Genomic DNA, 17,478 nt, shown 5'->3' with positions numbered 1-17,478 from the left:
CTTTTTAAAGACTGTTTCACTAAAAAATACACTGAACAATTAGGAGGATAGAGACATGTAAAGTGTCATCTGACACCCATTAGGGAATGTGCACATTATTATATATATCTCTTTTAATTCTTGAAGAAATGTCTCAGTTGATCATGTTTTAAATAAATTATTTAAAGAAGGAATTTAACATCAAATGTGATATTTAATAGTGACCTACATTTTGCAGGATACTACTCAAAACAAAACAAGCAGTCAGTTTCCGACTGTCCTTGAAGGCAGCATCTGCTCAGTCGTAAACATTTTGGGCTGCACTGATTGGTCAAAGTTGAGCCGCGACAACGCGATGCTGTCTACATACTCCCACATACTGCTTGACAGCTCCATAACACAGCGCGCGCCGCAGCCGCTCTCACCTGGCCGCCCTTTTGACTGTTCCGCTCGGAGTTCGCCTGCTTTTTCGGACGAGACCCCGGAGGACAGATGGCTTCTCAGGAGACCTCGAACGACCTGGGGTGCAGTTCGTCCGAGGAGGACAGTAACCGTGCAGACGTGACCGAGAGCGCGGCGGAGGAGAAGACGTCTCCGGTGGTGCGGCGGCATCACCATCCGTTCAGCGTGGAGGCGCTCATGTCCGGGAGGAAGACGGACGGGTCTGTCCGCCGCGACCTAGACAGAGGCTCGGTGGCGGTGGCGATGTCCCCAACAGGTTTGAACTCCCTGTATCTGTACCGAGAGACCTGCAGTCCCCCCGTGGGACGACACGGGAGCATAATAACGGCGGTGCCTTCGTCGCCGGTAAAATCCGAGGCATCAGAGTCGGAGGACTGCGCACCCTGGGTCACCAGCAGCGCGTTTTCCACACAGCCTCGTAAGTTTGTCCTACACCACGGAGAATTTTGTATATATTTTTTGTATTGTATTGTAAAATGCTATTTAACAGCCTACAAAATCATAATTCCCTTTAGGATTGAACAAGAAGCCTACACTAATTTGAGGTGAATTATTTTCTAGCAGCGTTGCTGCAACCTCCTGTTGGAAAGTGTCGTTTAAAGAAAGGCATAATAACCTTAATAAAAAGTGAACCATTTACTCCAAATCACCCAGATATTGAGTATTTTAGGGGTTAATGTTTGTGGGAGTAGACTGCCACAGACACGTCTAAAAGATGTGGCCTTTAAGAACAAATGTTCTTTCCTGTTATCCAATTTTCAACATGAGGTTTAATTGATTTCACCATTTACGTTCAAAGTATAACCAACAGATCAATATATATATATATATATATATATATATATATATATATATATATATATATATATATATATATATATATATATATATATATATATAACCTATAAAGAGACATTCTATCCACAGTCAATCAATAGAATTCTTCAAAAGTCAATGGAATTAATCTTATTCTAAAATATTATTGTTTCTTCCCCAGGTCACGGCGGTCCAGGCTGTCCGTTGAGGAAGCACAAGACCAACAGAAAGCCCCGCACTCCCTTCACCACATCTCAGCTCCTGGCCCTGGAGAGGAAGTTCAGGCAGAAGCAGTACCTGTCCATCGCCGAGCGGGCTGAGTTCTCCTCCTCCTTGACCCTGACAGAGACCCAAGTTAAGATCTGGTTCCAGAATCGCCGCGCAAAAGCCAAGAGGCTACAGGAGGCCGAGCTGGAGAAACTCAAGATGGCTGCAGACGCTAAGACGGTGGCGTTGTCGGCTGCGGCAGCCGGAGGTTTACACCCTGGCTTTACGTTACCGCTGTCGCTGGGCGCCATGTCACTGTATGGACAGTCGTTCTCTGCCTATCACCACCACCACCACAGACCCATGCTGCCCATTTCACCTTTAGGACTGTACGCTGCTCCTCTGGGCTACAGCATGTACCACTTATCATGAACGGAATGCAAAAATGGAAATATCACTGACTATGGTGAAATGTGCTCCCAAGGATTCCCCAAAATGGACACGGAAGACCTGTGGCTGATATTGAATAAATATATGTTTTTTAATATATCTTCTGCACAAGGAGTGTTTGAATCGACTTTCTAAGCACTTCAAGTCAAATACGAAATCTATTTTTTTTCCCCACAGCAAGGATAAATTAAACTTACTGTAGATGTCCTCTTGCCCCTTTGGACTGCCTGTTTACATGAATTTTCTGAATGAGGAGGGGCGTTACGGTCCAGCTGTTTATGCTCTTCACTTGTTTACCTTTGCAATAATTGCGCTGGGCGAGGACTTGCACTGCGCACAATAATACAAAGTACAACTTTTCACCTTAGCCTTTCTCTTCATTCGATGCAGTGCCTTGTGTGTCGAAAAGGGCCTTAATATTAAGACACTTTGTACATGTGTATGGATGATGAGTGTTTCAGCAGCTCAGGCCAAATAAAACATATCACCGAATGCATTCTTTTAATTTCAATTCTACAGAAGTGTCTCCTTTTCAATTTCAAAGACCGACCAATTCAGGTTTTTGCTCTCAATGACAGGGAGGTTTAACCCTCAAATTACCCATCACAATAACAATTTTACACTAACTTCTTCACCTTTTATATCTTGTAGCGATACATAATAATATTTTTGAACTATAGTTATGCTGGGAATGTATGAATGCCTCATGTTGTCTATTTATGTGAGAATATGGTACAAAAGTTCCGACCAAAGTTTATTTATATTTTTCTTCCTGAATGTCCCTTTGAAAGGGCCATACATTATGCTATGCTATATATCTATGTATCTATATTTTTTTGTTCATTTAAATGAACAAAATAATTAAAGCCTTACAGACTGTTTCCTTTGAATACATTACATTTTATTTCATGTGTAAGAAAAAAATAAAGTAGTATGTGTAAACATGTGCAGTTATGTTCACTTAAGGTCTTAAAAACAAAATCATATTTGAAGTAGTTAACCAGTGCCGCCAGCTATACTGTGTGTGTGTGTGTGTGGGTGTGTGTGTGTGTGTGTGTGTGTGTGTGTGTGTGTTATTACGGAGCTGTCATTTACCACACTGGTCAAACTTTTTTGGCAGAGATACTCTTTTGTAATGATGTTTTGCTTTTACAGAAATGCTGTGTGCTGTGTCTCTGGCAATCATTAACTCTTCATGAACAGTTTTTTTATGACCATTACTGAGTTGTTTAACCTTTTGTCAAATTATTCTATTTCTGAACCTCACCAGCAACTAGCAGCACCATGTACTGTTCATTCAACGGTTAAATAATCCTCTTTTAGTTTGTCTGTGTCAAAGTCGTTGATTGGCAGAACTTGTATGTACTTAAGATTGGCTTACTTACAACAAGGCTGGTTAGGCGACATTCATTAATTTGTTAAAGCCCTTATCCCCATCATAATCATGTTCCTCCTGCCTCGTTAAATATCACGTTAATGACCACCGTTCACTCAGGTTTGAATTAGTAGGGCGAGTTTGGTGGCGTGTGTGGGGCCGCTAAAAGGTGCCTGTGCTTTGTTGCAATTAGAAGTGCAGCTTTCAACTTCCGTGTGACTTTGATGTCACCAGGAAACCGTTTATAGGCAGCAGCGCATTTATGAGGTTCCCCTCTAATCAGAACAAGGCCGAGGGAGCTGGCAGGCGAAGCGAGTGGCTTCCACAAGCAAGCAATCAGCCTAATGAAGTGCAGATTGGCAGGAATGGCTCCGAGTCTCTTGTGAAACATCAAGTTGGTGCTACTTACCGGAGGGGGGTTGTGTTTCAGTGGTGGAGAATTCAGTAAATTATCTGTCTTTTTATACGGAGGCTTGTCGCTGGCGCTGCAGGGATCCGTTTTTGTCATTGTTAGTCGATTGTTGGTCTGACAGTGATTGGGCATGTTTGTGGTTTTGTGTGTTACTTAAACACAACATGTGACTGAGGCCCTCTCCCTGTCTGCGTCATGTCATGTGCTTGTCTCCTACCTCCTCTAGTGGCTGATTTGTAACATAGCATCGTGGGACAAACCTGGCTCTGTCCCCTGGTTTGTGCCATGCGAGTAACATTGGTTTAGTTTTTTAGGCTGATAACTGACACTGGGTGAAATAACACAAACATATTAGTTTATGAAAGACTCTTTTCAACTATTAAAGAGGAGCTGATCATTGCAGAGAAGGGAAACTACATTTGTTTATGGTCAAATGCAGGCACTTAAAAACACAAACACCATATTATTATTAAATCTGTATATTTATGTACAGTTCAGCCTATTTTCACCCAGTTGGTGGTTGCATTCATTGTGATGTCTACTCTCTTACTGTCTAGCCATGTACTGTAAATGCAATCATTGCATCAATTTGTTGGCTAGCTTTGATGTACCCATTATAGCATATCCTCTTTTTTCCTTTATTTGTTCAAACACATCAGCATAAGCCCCCAGATTCTGCCTGAGGAAGTCTGCTTTTTGGCACAAATTGAGTATATTAAAAATAATTATATTCTTCTGTGTGCTTTGCTAACCAGTAAGGGAAGTTTCTGTGTTGATTCCTTTTCCATAACACATGATACCCATAATAATGTACATATAATGGATTAAAAGGTATGATTTGGTGTGTTGCTCTGTGACATTTCACACATGTACAATGAACATACAAAATTCCAAGTACATTTTGAGATTAAAAGCGAGAGGATTGACTATTACCTCCTTGAATAAAACAATTAAATAAAAAAGCACTTTAGCAACACTTAAATGACACTTACTTATAGCACTTTGTAGTTTGGCTTTCTCGAAGAAACTGTACTTTCTTGATTCTTGTTGTTCTGAGTTTGTACTCTCATGGTTGAATGCACTTATTGTAAGTCGCTTTGGATAAAAGCGTCAGCTAAATTAAATCTATGTAATGAATCAGTAAGATGCTCCTATGTAACATTGTGGGGCCACACCCATGACTAGTTACAGGACTCGCTCCACTACGCCACCGAAGTCTGTGGCACTGTGCTGGAGGAAACCTTCTTCAGGAGGAATCATTCAAGTCAAATCTGAACCCAGAAAACCACTTTACCCTCATTACAGCTCAGCTCCAAAGACAGAGTTCCGCTCACCAACAACAGTAAATGTAGAACGAACTGGAACGCTGTATTTCACAGTATTTTGTCATGAGTGTAATACATTTTCTTTTCTTCTCTTCGGAACACAACTAGCATTATGATTTTCTGCTGCTGTGGAATTGTTCTCTTTCAAACTTGTTTACAGATACTAATGCAGCCTTAGGCAAGGCCCCCCCCAGAAAAAAACTGCAAAACCCCCTGTGGGTTTCCCCCGTACAGACTAGGTCATGATGCAGAATAATTCTGTTGTTTGTGTGTGTGTGTGTGTGTGTGTGTGTGTGTGTGTGTGTGTGTGTGTGGTCTTTGGAGATATCCCTCGAGAGCCACATAGTAGCAGATGCAGGGAAATTGCCCGGAGCAGGCCAGTGGAAGAGGGGGACGGCCAAAGCTTCTAAAGATCTCTCTGGACGGACACACACACACACACACGCACGCTCGCACACACACACACACAAGCACGCACGCACGCTCGCACACACGATGCCCTGTTTCTGTTTCACTGATTTCTGGGAAACATCTTTGGAAACTGAAGAGTATTCTTAGAACCTCGGGTGCTCATTGCAGAGAAGGAATACAGAAAATCAAAGAGTCATAATAAACGGTTTAATTAAAGTTCAAATGGTGATACAGTGTACATATACTCAGTTGAGGGTCTCCGAGCTTCCGCTCCACAGACCGTTCCTGTCTCGCTTCAGCTCAAAGACCTCGAACAGGAATCTACAATCTGGTTCTAACATCCCAGCTCATTCGCCTCATTGGTTCAAATCTACGGCATGCGATTGGCTAAAAGTCCCACAGGAGCGGAGTCTCTCTTTGGCGCTGGTTTTGAAAATGGCTCCATAACATTCATGTTTTCCGGTACCTGAAGTCCTCACTCCGCCCTCCTGTGTTTACTAACACAATATTTTACCTAGAAGGAATTGTTATTCAGTTCTATATGTTACAGCTGATGAGAATCTTATTACAGCTCACAGTCATAAACTCTTCACCTCTGCTGGCTGAAATGCAAATCAAATCACTGTCCTGTTCCTTATCTCGTGTCATAAACCACAGGACAAACCACAGATGGTCCATTCTCTTTGTTCCTTAAGACCAAATGCTCCTTTGTAAAACCCCCAACAACGGTCTATGTGTAAATGACCTCTGCACTCTCCAGTACAGAGTCCATGTGACATTCAGCAAACTAGTGACTGTGACCTGATAAACAATAATCCATATTAAGCATTGTAATGTACACATGGACATCATTATATAGATGTGCAAGTCAAATTTTGAAAAACTGAGTTATTAAAACTCTTCAAAACTCACACACACAACCAACACTATTTTCTCATTTTGTTTTGTGTCCCGCATTTAAGTCTCCCGTGACATGTTAAATATTTACCCAACGGTAATTTGGAATTAGCAAACTCAATAGTTTGCAGTCTTTCAGAACTAATGGAGCACATGGACAGCAAACACCATGAGTCATAGACACCTTTATTGAAACATTCATCATTTCGAGAGGAATTATTGATTTGTTCACGCATGATGGTGTTCATTTGTTTTACAGTCAATGGGAATACGCAAGGTTCAATACTCTATCATATTCTTCATATTTTGCTGACTTTACTGTTTGCAGCATGTCCAAAGGTTCTCATCCTATATGTCTGACATTAATGCTGTTTTTAACTATTGATACGGTTCCATAAACTGCATGTTTGAACTGAAGATGTTGTCTAAATGTCACTAAAATCCTCACAATAAATGAGACATGCATTTATAGAATAGACCTTTTTTCATTCTCTGAAGGGGCTTGTGTCTGTGAGGCATTCCAAACAACAGCAATATTGAGACTACGTTCACACTATGAGTGGCAAAGCAACAGGACACAAGTCCTTTTCAATGAAAGCCGGTGACATGAAGCTACAAACCGACGACCGACACTTGTCACAAAGAGCTGCCCTCAACTGTATTCAGCGCTCCAAGGATGCACAAAACATCAACCAATCATAATTTTTTGTTTCAACATTTCCTCTCCCCTTCTCTTTCTCCCGTTGAGTGTCCGAGGAAAAATATGAAAGTAAAAAGGTCTAACTATTATAACCGTATAATCATTTTCTTTTTCTATATAACCATTTGAATATATATATATATATATATATATATATATATATATATATATATATATATATATATACTGTTTGGTTTTTATTTTCATTATAGTTTGTGATCAGACCACATAAAATTCATAGGACGCTAAAAGTTGCTATGTTATATACTCTTTTTGAATGAGATGTGTTAAATGTTCTCTCCTTTGTTAAAGAGCATGCATTGGCAGTATTACCAAATAAGGTAGTGAAACCTCCTCTGTCCAACTCTGGTGACAGGATGATTTATGTATTCTGGTGTATAAAAGAGGGGGTAGGAATGCATGTTTTTTGGGGGTGCCTGACAATTCTGTGCAGGAGTAGAGAAGAGAGAAGAGGTGTTTATTCACCAGCTCTAAACTTAACCCTTCCTCTTAGTTACTTAATGTGCATCTTTACTAGAAAAGGAGAAAAATCTGATTGGACCTGTCCCAGCTCTTTAGTCTCCAGCTTTAGAGTCTGGAAGAAACTTCTGCTATCAGGAGGGGGGTGTCTGGCAATTCTGTGCAGGAGTAGAGAAGAGAGAAGAGGTGTTCATTCACCAGCTCTAAACTTAACCCTTTCTTTTAGTTACTTGTGACTTTTAAACTGTTTGATTGAATATCATTTTTTTGTATGTAAGATAAACTTTGAATAAAAACTCGACCTTACCATTTGGAAGGGACTGAAACCAAACCAAAGGTTTTGGTTCTTTAAAACAATGTAAACCCTCTTTCCCTGTCCATCCACCGTGAGATACAGAGGTGACGACTGAATCTACCAAAGAGACTTAAGGTAAGTATCTTTGGGTGAAGACTTTTGCAGTGTTTGTCATAATGATGAGATGGTGTCAAAATAGGTAGAGAGAAGGTATAGACGATATACGTACTCGCTTGATAAGGGTTGAGAGAAGTTACAGCCTACCGCAGGGGACCTAGAGCGCAAGCTGTAAAACACCCTCGACAAAACCTATAACTTAATTTGAAAATAACACAAAAACCTAACGATTTAGCACGGGGCGAGATAAAAGACCGAAGGCGCTATGCCAATATCAGATGAGGATTATCATTTCCTCCGGGATCACTAGGATAATTAGCCGACGGAGTGCCACCGAATTAGGTGTGAGGTCTTGCCTTTCCTACTCTCCCCCCTACCCTCCTCTTCACCTGTCAAGACCACCGTTCACGCCACACTCCCAGTTCCTGTTACGTCCATGTAGTAGAGGAAACACACATATTTGTTGTAGCTGGCTTTGTTGCGTTTGGTGTAAACATAGTGCGAGGCAAAATATAGTTTGATTGGAGCACAAATATAAATACAAGAGACACATACACACACATGATTTTCTAGTCTGACGATTAGTGAAGAGCATCTTTTGGTTTGTCACTTAAGAAATGTGATAAAATTACTTAATCAACAGTGTTTACACGGAGAGCATTGATAGACACACTAATGAGGCTTGAAACAAGAAGGATCTACACTTTAACAGCGGATTTAATGCTTCTCCGTCTCAGTCATGCTTAGATTCATGTCTTAGCTATGGTAAAATCAGACCTCAAAGAAGCTTTTGAAAGCACTGGTAAATGACCATATATATCACTTACACAGTTGCTTTGACGTCATGAACAAGCCGTTAATGCAAATGTGATGCTCGCCGATCTAAAACCACTGAGGCCTCGCATTGAATCATTCATGCACTTGGTGAGGACGCTAAGAAACCAATGCCGATTTCTACGTTTGATTGTTTTTGAAAGAAAGTTCTTTAAATAAAATTTTGAGTGGATGTGGTAAAGTGGTTAAGATACTCTATTGTACGTTGGACCTGAGGGCCCTATTGTTGTGTTTTCTGAAATGTTTTAACTTCTGAAATGTAGTTGTGTTTTCTAAACTGTTGCTGTGTTTTGGGAAATGTCAATGTGTTTTGACCCTCAGGGCCACTGTACTATTCTGAGGGAGGACACATAACAATGCTGTTTGTGGAATCAGTAGTGGAGAGAAATGCACGACTAATAAATCTGACCAGCATGTGTTCCAGAGATAGATTGATAACATGCGTGTTGGTATTTTATAAAGGATATTAAACAGAGATGGGGATTTGAGAGTCTCTCTTAATTGGATCTAGTAACTATGTTTTCAGTGAGATCAGAAGGCTCTGAGGCTATTTAATTGTAAAGTGGCAGTCAGCCTGAACGAACAGCTTGGAGTTTGATAGTGTTTTTTCCCCTTTCCATGAGAATTTAGAGGCATTTCCATCCTGTGCGAAATCAAATAAATGTGGAAAACATCACAGTAGGCCCCTGGCATTTGGGGGATTGTTTTAGACAGTAACAATTATTATTGTTAAAAAAAGAAAAAGAAGGCTGTCAATGACAAACCTTGTTCAAATTATGCTACAGAGATCTGTGACAAAGCAATTACAATGGTGACCTGCAGATACACGGGGAGACAAACAGAGTGGTCTGATACTCCGTGACATTCGTTCTGGTGCAATTAATCTAATAAATACACAGTACGAGCACTGTCTCCACCAAGTGCCAAGGAGAACGACATGAGAGCTGGATAAGGATTCAGAAGTTTGAAGACACCCGAGATGTGGATCAGGGTCACAGTGTGTCGGTCCATTCGGCCACCAGAGGTCGTTGCGAAAGACTCAGTCACATCCTTAGGGTTGTTCGCTAAATCAGACTCTCCCCCTTCTTCTCAAATGCACAGACCAAGTGAGATGTTTTATAAGAAGGGTATCATTGTCACAATTGCTCAGCTGCTTAAGAAGACAGCAGCTCGACCACCAACAGTAATTGTGTGAAAACTTTAATTTTATAGAGATGCAAAGTTTACACACACAAATTGTACATTTATACAACAAAATGTATTTATGGTGTTAGCAAATGGACAGAAATGAAACTCCTTTAATTAAAAGACAGTGAGGATGAAGTGCCACTTTCTATCCAGTAGGCGTCACTACAGCAACAAAGATTAGCATGAGTGGCCTCAGTGGGCATCAATGAAACCTAACCGAGCCACCAGAGACCATCCAAAGAAACAAACTGCTTTAACTTGGCTGCTGTTCTTAAAATAGAGCATGAGGAAAGTGAATGGAATTGTACTTGTCAATGGGCTACAAAAATAAAAACAAGAGACTGGTATCTCTCTTTCTTCTTATCTACTAACAATTGAAGAGGGTACCCATCTTGAGTTATTTTGGTAAAAAATGAGTTTATATTTAGTGCGTCTTTAAAAATGCAAATGATGCTGCGTAGGCAGGGTAAAACACACAGGCACATTAATACACTCCATATTGTTCCAACACCTGTTCACACAGCCAAATTCCTCCGTGCAAGTGTGTGTGCGCACGTATGTGGCCGAAGGAATGCTTTTTGCATCCTTAAGTATCTTAAAGTGTGTGTTCGTGTGTGTGTGTGTGTGTGTGTGTGTGTGTGTGTGTGTGTGTGTGTGTGTAAAAGGGAGGGAGAGAGCAGATGAGCTTGAATGCCCCTACTACTTCTGTGACTGACATCCTCCAACCATTTAACCTTCACTTCTTTATAAGAGAAGACAGAGGAGTTGAGTCGTCACAGATTGAGTTTGAGATATGTGTTGCCACAATTGCACGGCACACACACACACACACACACACACACACACACACACACACACACACACACACACACACACTCAGCACCTTTCATACATCACGAATTAATGTCAAAGATAGAGGCTGACATTACAGTGCAAAGAAAGAGCAGTGTCCACTCTCCCTCTCTCTTTGATTGAAAAGTAGAAATTTCTCTTAGAGAAAAATAGCCTGGACTCCAGCAGTGAAGTAGTACAGCTTTCTAGCAGTCGATCACACTCCCATTACGCAAGGGCGGCTTTGAGTCAGGTTAGAGGCCATGTGATTTGCAGGCTGCTGAAGCCATATATGATGTGTGAGAATAGCTGTAGGATAAATACTATTTATAGATTGATGTATGGTTTTATGCGATTGCTTCTTGGGTTTCGCCCTCTCTCGCTGTCTGTCTCATTATGAATAATTATGCACATGGCTCTGCACAGGTTCTGAAGGGATGGGGTCATTGGGGGAGGGGCACAGGTGACAAGTGTGTGTGTCTCACATATGCTTGCATGTAGTTGGTATCAGATTCCCCCTCATCTTACACATGAAATGTCATTTTATAGTTCCAACTCAGCATTTCATGTATATGTTTGTGTGCGAGCGAAAAGAAAAAGAGAGAGCAAATGTGTGTGTGTGTGTGTGTGTGTGTGTGTGTGTGTGTGTGTGTGTGTGTGTGTGTGTGTGTGTGTGTGTGTGTGCGTGGGTGTGTGTGTGTGTGTGTGTGCACTGAAATGTGGTTGGTGCCACTACACCCATAAAGGCTTCTCTCACATCTTCTCACAGCAGAACTGTTTTAGACTTAAAAACAAGCCATAAAATCTGTTATGAAACATTAGATTAATCAAAATTCACAGTGAAGGAGTCTTCAGGATATGAATGCATCCTTGTTCTTGAGATTCAATCAAGTGTCATCCTGCAAAGGTCATGTTGGTGTACCTGAGAATAATGGCGACCTACATTTTTAGGCCTATTTCTGCTGAAGAGACTTATGAACCTCCGGGAGACAAAATAAGAGTTTGAAGATAAGGGGCTTTACCATACCCAATACCTTTTTATAAATAAACCTACATTGTCAGTAGCACCAAAGTTGGGCGAGTGTTATTTTTGCACAAAAAACAAGCATTGTTGATTCTGACCCACTTTCAGTGTCACGATACAAAAGGAATTGCTTCACAATAGGAGCAATTACCCTGAATCCTCACTCTCTCAAAGTAGAAACCGCCTTGAAAAAACCCTCAAAGACCTAAAGCTCTATGTGGTAAAATACTAACTTTAAATTTTTATCAGTCTGTAGTTGTTTCTTACGGGATGTAACAAAGCATTTAGCTTCATAATTGGCTACTTAATCTACTGCATGGTGTACTGGATAGTACAATATTACAAGCACTGCAAGTGTTTTATTGTTTATTATGAACATACATCTTGTCACCATTCCAATGTTCCCTTTCCGCATGGTTCCCCCCCGTCCACTGTGACTTGTAAGCGCCCAACAGTACACGCTTGTTTATTGTCTCATGTCACTACAAGTCCAACAGGCTGCAGCTGTGAATCCTGACCTTCAGTCCAGGGTGCCACTATTGTGCCAATTTATCACATGGAGCTGCAGGAGTGTGTCTGTGTGTGCCAGCGAGAGAGTGAGTGTTTTAATATATGCATGTGCCTGTAGCTTTGCCTGTGTCCCTGTGTAACCACATGCCTGTATGTAATTGTCCGAGTGTGTCAGTCTGCAAAGCCATGGGGGATTTTATCACCCTCCAACCTGGTAGCGGAATTATACAGAAAAATAACATATTCATGATTTGGAAATGGCTTTTGGGAAATAATTTAGTGGCTGTTATGTTTTCCGTGAATCACTGTGCCAACTCACAGAGGGCAAGCAAAACAGAATTATGGGGACTTTTTTATATTTAGTGCACACAACATGCACTCCTTGACGCACAGGAGAATGTGATGATAACCTTTTCTTTTTTTCGCCACGATAACCTTCTTTGCCCCTGGGTTCTTTCTGCCTTTGTGAATGTGTCTCAGTGTAAAGTGATACCACCAGTAAGACAAAAAAAAGGATGAATGAAGAATTGATGAGCACATAGAGGTAAAGAGGACTGATGGAGCTCTTTATTGGAATAAAAAAGGAAATATTGGCAGAGGGTGGGACATATGTGGGTTGCTGCATGGAGGGTTAGACCAAGCAATGAATAGAGGTAAATAGTGGAGATACTGACAGAGACCCCAAATTGCATTAGTCCTGGAGGAGAATTTGATAGATGGCATCTTCTCAAGGGTTATCTTTTGTGTGAACAAAGGACTTAAAGTTGGTCTTTATAACTTGTTTCCCTTGATAAGCCAGATTGTGCTGTGCAGTCTAAATAGTGTAATGCTCGATTCTATTTTGTAGTGACAACAGCTTGTGGAACAGTTATAGAGCTCCAACCAGCTCATTAAGTAAACACTAGATAGTTTGGGTTGTTGAGCTCGCTTAAACAGCCAAACATTAAAAGACTAACTGCATGGACCTCTAAGTAATCTGGCCACCCCGGAGCTTTTAAATTTGCGGTAGCACTTTATAATAAGTGCACACTATTTAGCATTAGTAAAGCATGAATAAACAATGAATTCATCATTTATAAAGCATTATTCGAACATGAATACTCATTAGTAACTCATTCATAAACACAGTGTTACACCCAGACCTTCTGGGTAGTTCTGTGTTCACTGTCTGTGTCTGTTGTGTTGTCTGTCATTCACCTTGTCTCTCATTCCAGACTCCTCCTTCCTCGTGTGCCGCCCTCCTGTGTGATTGCAAGCCCCGCCCTCCTTGTTTCCACCTGTGTCTTGTCCTGTGTATTTAGTCTGTGTCAACTCCTGTTCTAAACACACAGTTATAAATGTTTCATTCTTGATTAATAAGCTATGGTTTCATACTTTATAAATGATGAATTCCCCATTTGTAAATGAAGTATTCATGACTTATAAATGATTAATACGATAATTTGTAAAGTGTTAGTAAATGATAAAACAAATGCTGCAATTTATGATGAATTCAGGAAGTTACTACTCATTAATTCAGTAGTTACTACTCATTAGTTAAGTATTAGTTAAGCATGTTCTGTGACTTAATCTAAAGTGTAGACTATTTTTGACTTACAAAGCATTATAATACAGGTCGATCAAATCAAGCATTCTGATCGGTTGAGAGTGAGTCACGGGTTGTACTTTATTCAACCATAAAGTACTGTACAGCCTGTTTACATTTAGAGCGTTCCATATCAGTGCGCACTTAAGATAACAGGTAGATTTAAATTGCGCGACCGTTAGTTGTCATTTCAAGCTTGACAGTTACCAAACATGTTTTGTGTAAACTATTATAAAGTGCTACCAAATTTGGATTAAAACAAATAATACAAAATGAAAGCAGATACATAACATTTAGAATAAAATGAAAAAAAAGGCATGTTTTGCTTTATTGTCTAACTCTAAGTCAATTTGATGTGACATCCTTTGTGATCCAATGACTCTTTGGACAGGACCTCACATTTATCCGATCCTGGAAATAGACATCACCCTAGACAGCGTTTCTAGAATATTTAAGCTCAGTAAGAAATGTACAATCTTGCACCACAAGGTGGGTATTTCAATATTTGTATTTTAGTATCAACTTCAGTGCCAGAAATTCTAAAATGTTTTTTTTTCACTCCAAACTTTCACTAACTAATTTGCAAGGGGTTTAAAAAAATAAAATCTAATAGGGTGCTCTGATTGGTGCAGACTCCACATACAGGGGTGTACTCCCTTGAGTACTTGGTTACTTGGGTGCTTGGGAACTTGGGTGCTTTTAAGTACTAAAGTTGTGCTAAAGTTCCTTGAAGTCGGTTTGTTGATTTTGTAGCACATCATGGACGCACAAAGCAGGAATATATTGGAGATACAAAAATAGTTGGAATACATACTGCCAGATGTTTCTGTGGGTTTTTAAAGTGTGTTTACAATAACCTGGAGGATTTCATTGGCCACACTTCCTCTCATAGTGTCAGATGTCCTTACGTGGATGGATGTATATGACTCACAGGAAGGAGGGAGGATCTCCCACATCAGAGCCTCTGAGTAGCAAATACAGCGCTGGGGTCTGCATGTCAGTCAGCATCCTAAACATCGTGCAGTCAGCAGAACTCTCCACTGCTGTGTCACATTAAAGGCAAGATGACCCGAGGGTGGTGGCTGCTTTGTCAGTCTAGCAAAGCCTGTTTGGCCATTTTCGTACCATTGCAAGGGCAATTTGCTGTGTGTGACCTTTCGAAGGGCAATGTAACATGACAAGAGCTGTTAACATCTGAAGAGCACCTCAGGGTTTCTGAAGATATAGGCCATTCTTACAGTTTTAGAGTTTATCCATTTGTCATCTTTAAAATAGGCTTCCCCCCATATTTGCTGTGCTGTAATCTTTGCTGTCTATGATGTTCTATTTATGTGTCTTGCCTGCATCCATTTAATCATTAACTGGGCTTCCAGTGCCATCACCTCTATTGGAAAGGGAGGAGGGATGACACCAGAGAAAATGTTCAATACAAATCTGGAGGTGGTATGCAGTTATGGCATCGAAAACTACTTTTGCACATCCACCTATAAACACATACTAACACGATACAAATGATATATAAGCAACACAAACGCATCAGCTGACACATTAGCAATTGGATGCAGTTGACACCCAGCAAAATTGGCTTCAGTGGGTTCCAACATGTTGCATTACAAACATCACTTCTGGCAAAACAAGTATGAAAACGTGTGCTTTTCTGCCAACTAATATAGTTGTCTGTGTGTTGGATTTCCACACAGCTTCTAAAGTTAAAACAGGACTTTGTGATACTTATTCCAAAACCACCGGCAATAACATTAGAAATAGAAAATTAAAAAAGTAAATTGTCAGATTAATATAGTATTAGCCAGCATCAGTTTATTGCAGATATATTGGTATATGCGGGCCGATAAGTATCAATAAATTCCACTAAAGAAATTTCCAGCCCCTTTGTGTAACAACCCAGTTGTTTTTTAACTGTAAAATGTCCCGCTCAGTATGTATCTCGGTCACAAAAAAAACACAAATCAAAGGAAACCTTCAAATTATGTTGTGATGACGTTTCCGGTGGAGCTGAATGTCTAAACGCTGTTAAACAGCATTTAGAGTGACACGTGAATTTTAAATCCTTACATTGGCTGTCTCTCTGGTTTAAAATGTTGTGACTGGAAGGCTGAACTCCAACAAGTTTGGATTCAAGCTGAATAATTTATTAGAACAAAAACTTGTGACGTTTGGAAATGATTACATCTATATTTTCTCAATTAACTTGGCAACAGTGTTGCTCCAAAATTTCAATGTCGGTCTGGATCGCCAAGATGATAGTGATTCACTTGTTGGCTGGCTTTGCATGGTGAATCTGTCACGCTTCTAACAATTTAGTTTCATATTTCATAATAAAAGCGACAGGGAGTCGCAAATAACTTCTTCACATTACTTATTTTCAAGTTACTTAACTTGATGGGGTTAGAATGCAAAGAGACATATATTTAATCAGTGTTTCCCACAGGATGTTATGAGACTATTGTAGGTGGACCAGGGCCACGCTTCCCTGGAAGAACATTTTGTACATTTTAAAGTGAAATGTATTTGGTGCACTTTGACAACAATGTTAAGAGGTTAGATCCATGCAAAACATTGTGCTCTTGTAATATAAAGAATGTTGTGCCCTTGTTGTAGCAGCGCTGGAATGTAACTAAGTGCATTGAGGCAACTACTGTACTTAAGTATAATGTTAAGGTACTAGTACTTTACTCAGTGTAATAAAGTACAATAGTATTTCCAATTTATGTTTTACACTTCTAGTCCACTACACCTCAGAAGGAAGTATTATTTGGGGAGGGAGGGCTGCATCACTGCGGATGAGAAAAACAGAATCAATAAGATGATCAGAAAGGCTGGCTCAGCGACCGGCCTTCCTCCAGACTCACGAGAGCTCAGTGTAGATAAGAGAACAATTGTGTCTCTTGAAGGCCATCCATTACACAGTGTTGTTAATGGACCTAGAAGCTCATTCAGCGAGCAACTCGGGATGCCTCAGTGTTCTACTGTGATGTGTTTTTTTTAATTTAGCATCTTTCTTATGACAATCATGTCTCTATGGCATTTTCTGTTGTTATTTATTCTTTGTTATGTGTTTCTTGTCTGTCGTGCACTGTAGACTGTGTCTATTATTGTCTGTATGAGTCTATTGTTGTCTGTTTTTGGTGGCAAATACATTTCCCCACTGGGAATTAATAAAGTGTTCTACTATAATCTAATTGTTATGGGTTTCCAACAGTTGAGGGAAAACTCTTCGATTTCAGTTTGAGATAGCTGCTATCAATGAATAATAGAATATAATAGATATTTTTGTTTTTCAATATTAAAGAGGACTGAAATCATATCTGGCACAATATGTTGCTCTCTGCATATAAATGTGTGAGAGAGTGTGTGTGTGAATATTTATGTTAAGCCAGTGATTGTATGCGCCTCTGTGATCTATTATGGACGGAAGCGTGCACACTTTTATTCCTTTTTGTTAGGATAGCCCATGCGCCTGTGTGTGTGTGTGTGTGTGTGTGTGTGTGTGTGTGTGTGTGTGTGTGTGTGTGTGTGTGTGTGTGTGCGTGTGTGTGCGTGTGTGTGGCAGCTAGCTTAA

The 17,478-nt window shown here is 40.3% G+C and overlaps 1 protein-coding gene across 1 annotated transcript; it reads left to right on the top strand.

The window, feature by feature from the left end:
- Positions 1-465: 465 nt before the first annotated feature.
- On the top strand, positions 466-2,833 carry msx2b (muscle segment homeobox 2b). The gene is made up of 2 exons (XM_079237084.1): positions 466-859; positions 1,439-2,833. Exons 1-2 carry the CDS (start codon positions 472-474, stop codon positions 1,894-1,896), a joined length of 846 nt encoding a protein of 281 aa, XP_079093210.1. The 5' UTR covers positions 466-471; the 3' UTR covers positions 1,897-2,833.
- The last annotated feature ends 14,645 nt before the right edge of the window (positions 2,834-17,478 follow it).

The sequence above is a fragment of the Taurulus bubalis genome (assembly GCF_910589615.1).
Source record: "Taurulus bubalis genome assembly, chromosome: 2".
Classification (NCBI taxonomy): domain Eukaryota; kingdom Metazoa; phylum Chordata; class Actinopteri; order Perciformes; family Cottidae; genus Taurulus; species Taurulus bubalis.
The sequence above is the reverse complement of the archived record's forward strand: the minus strand, read 5'-3'. Positions and strand labels throughout refer to the sequence as shown.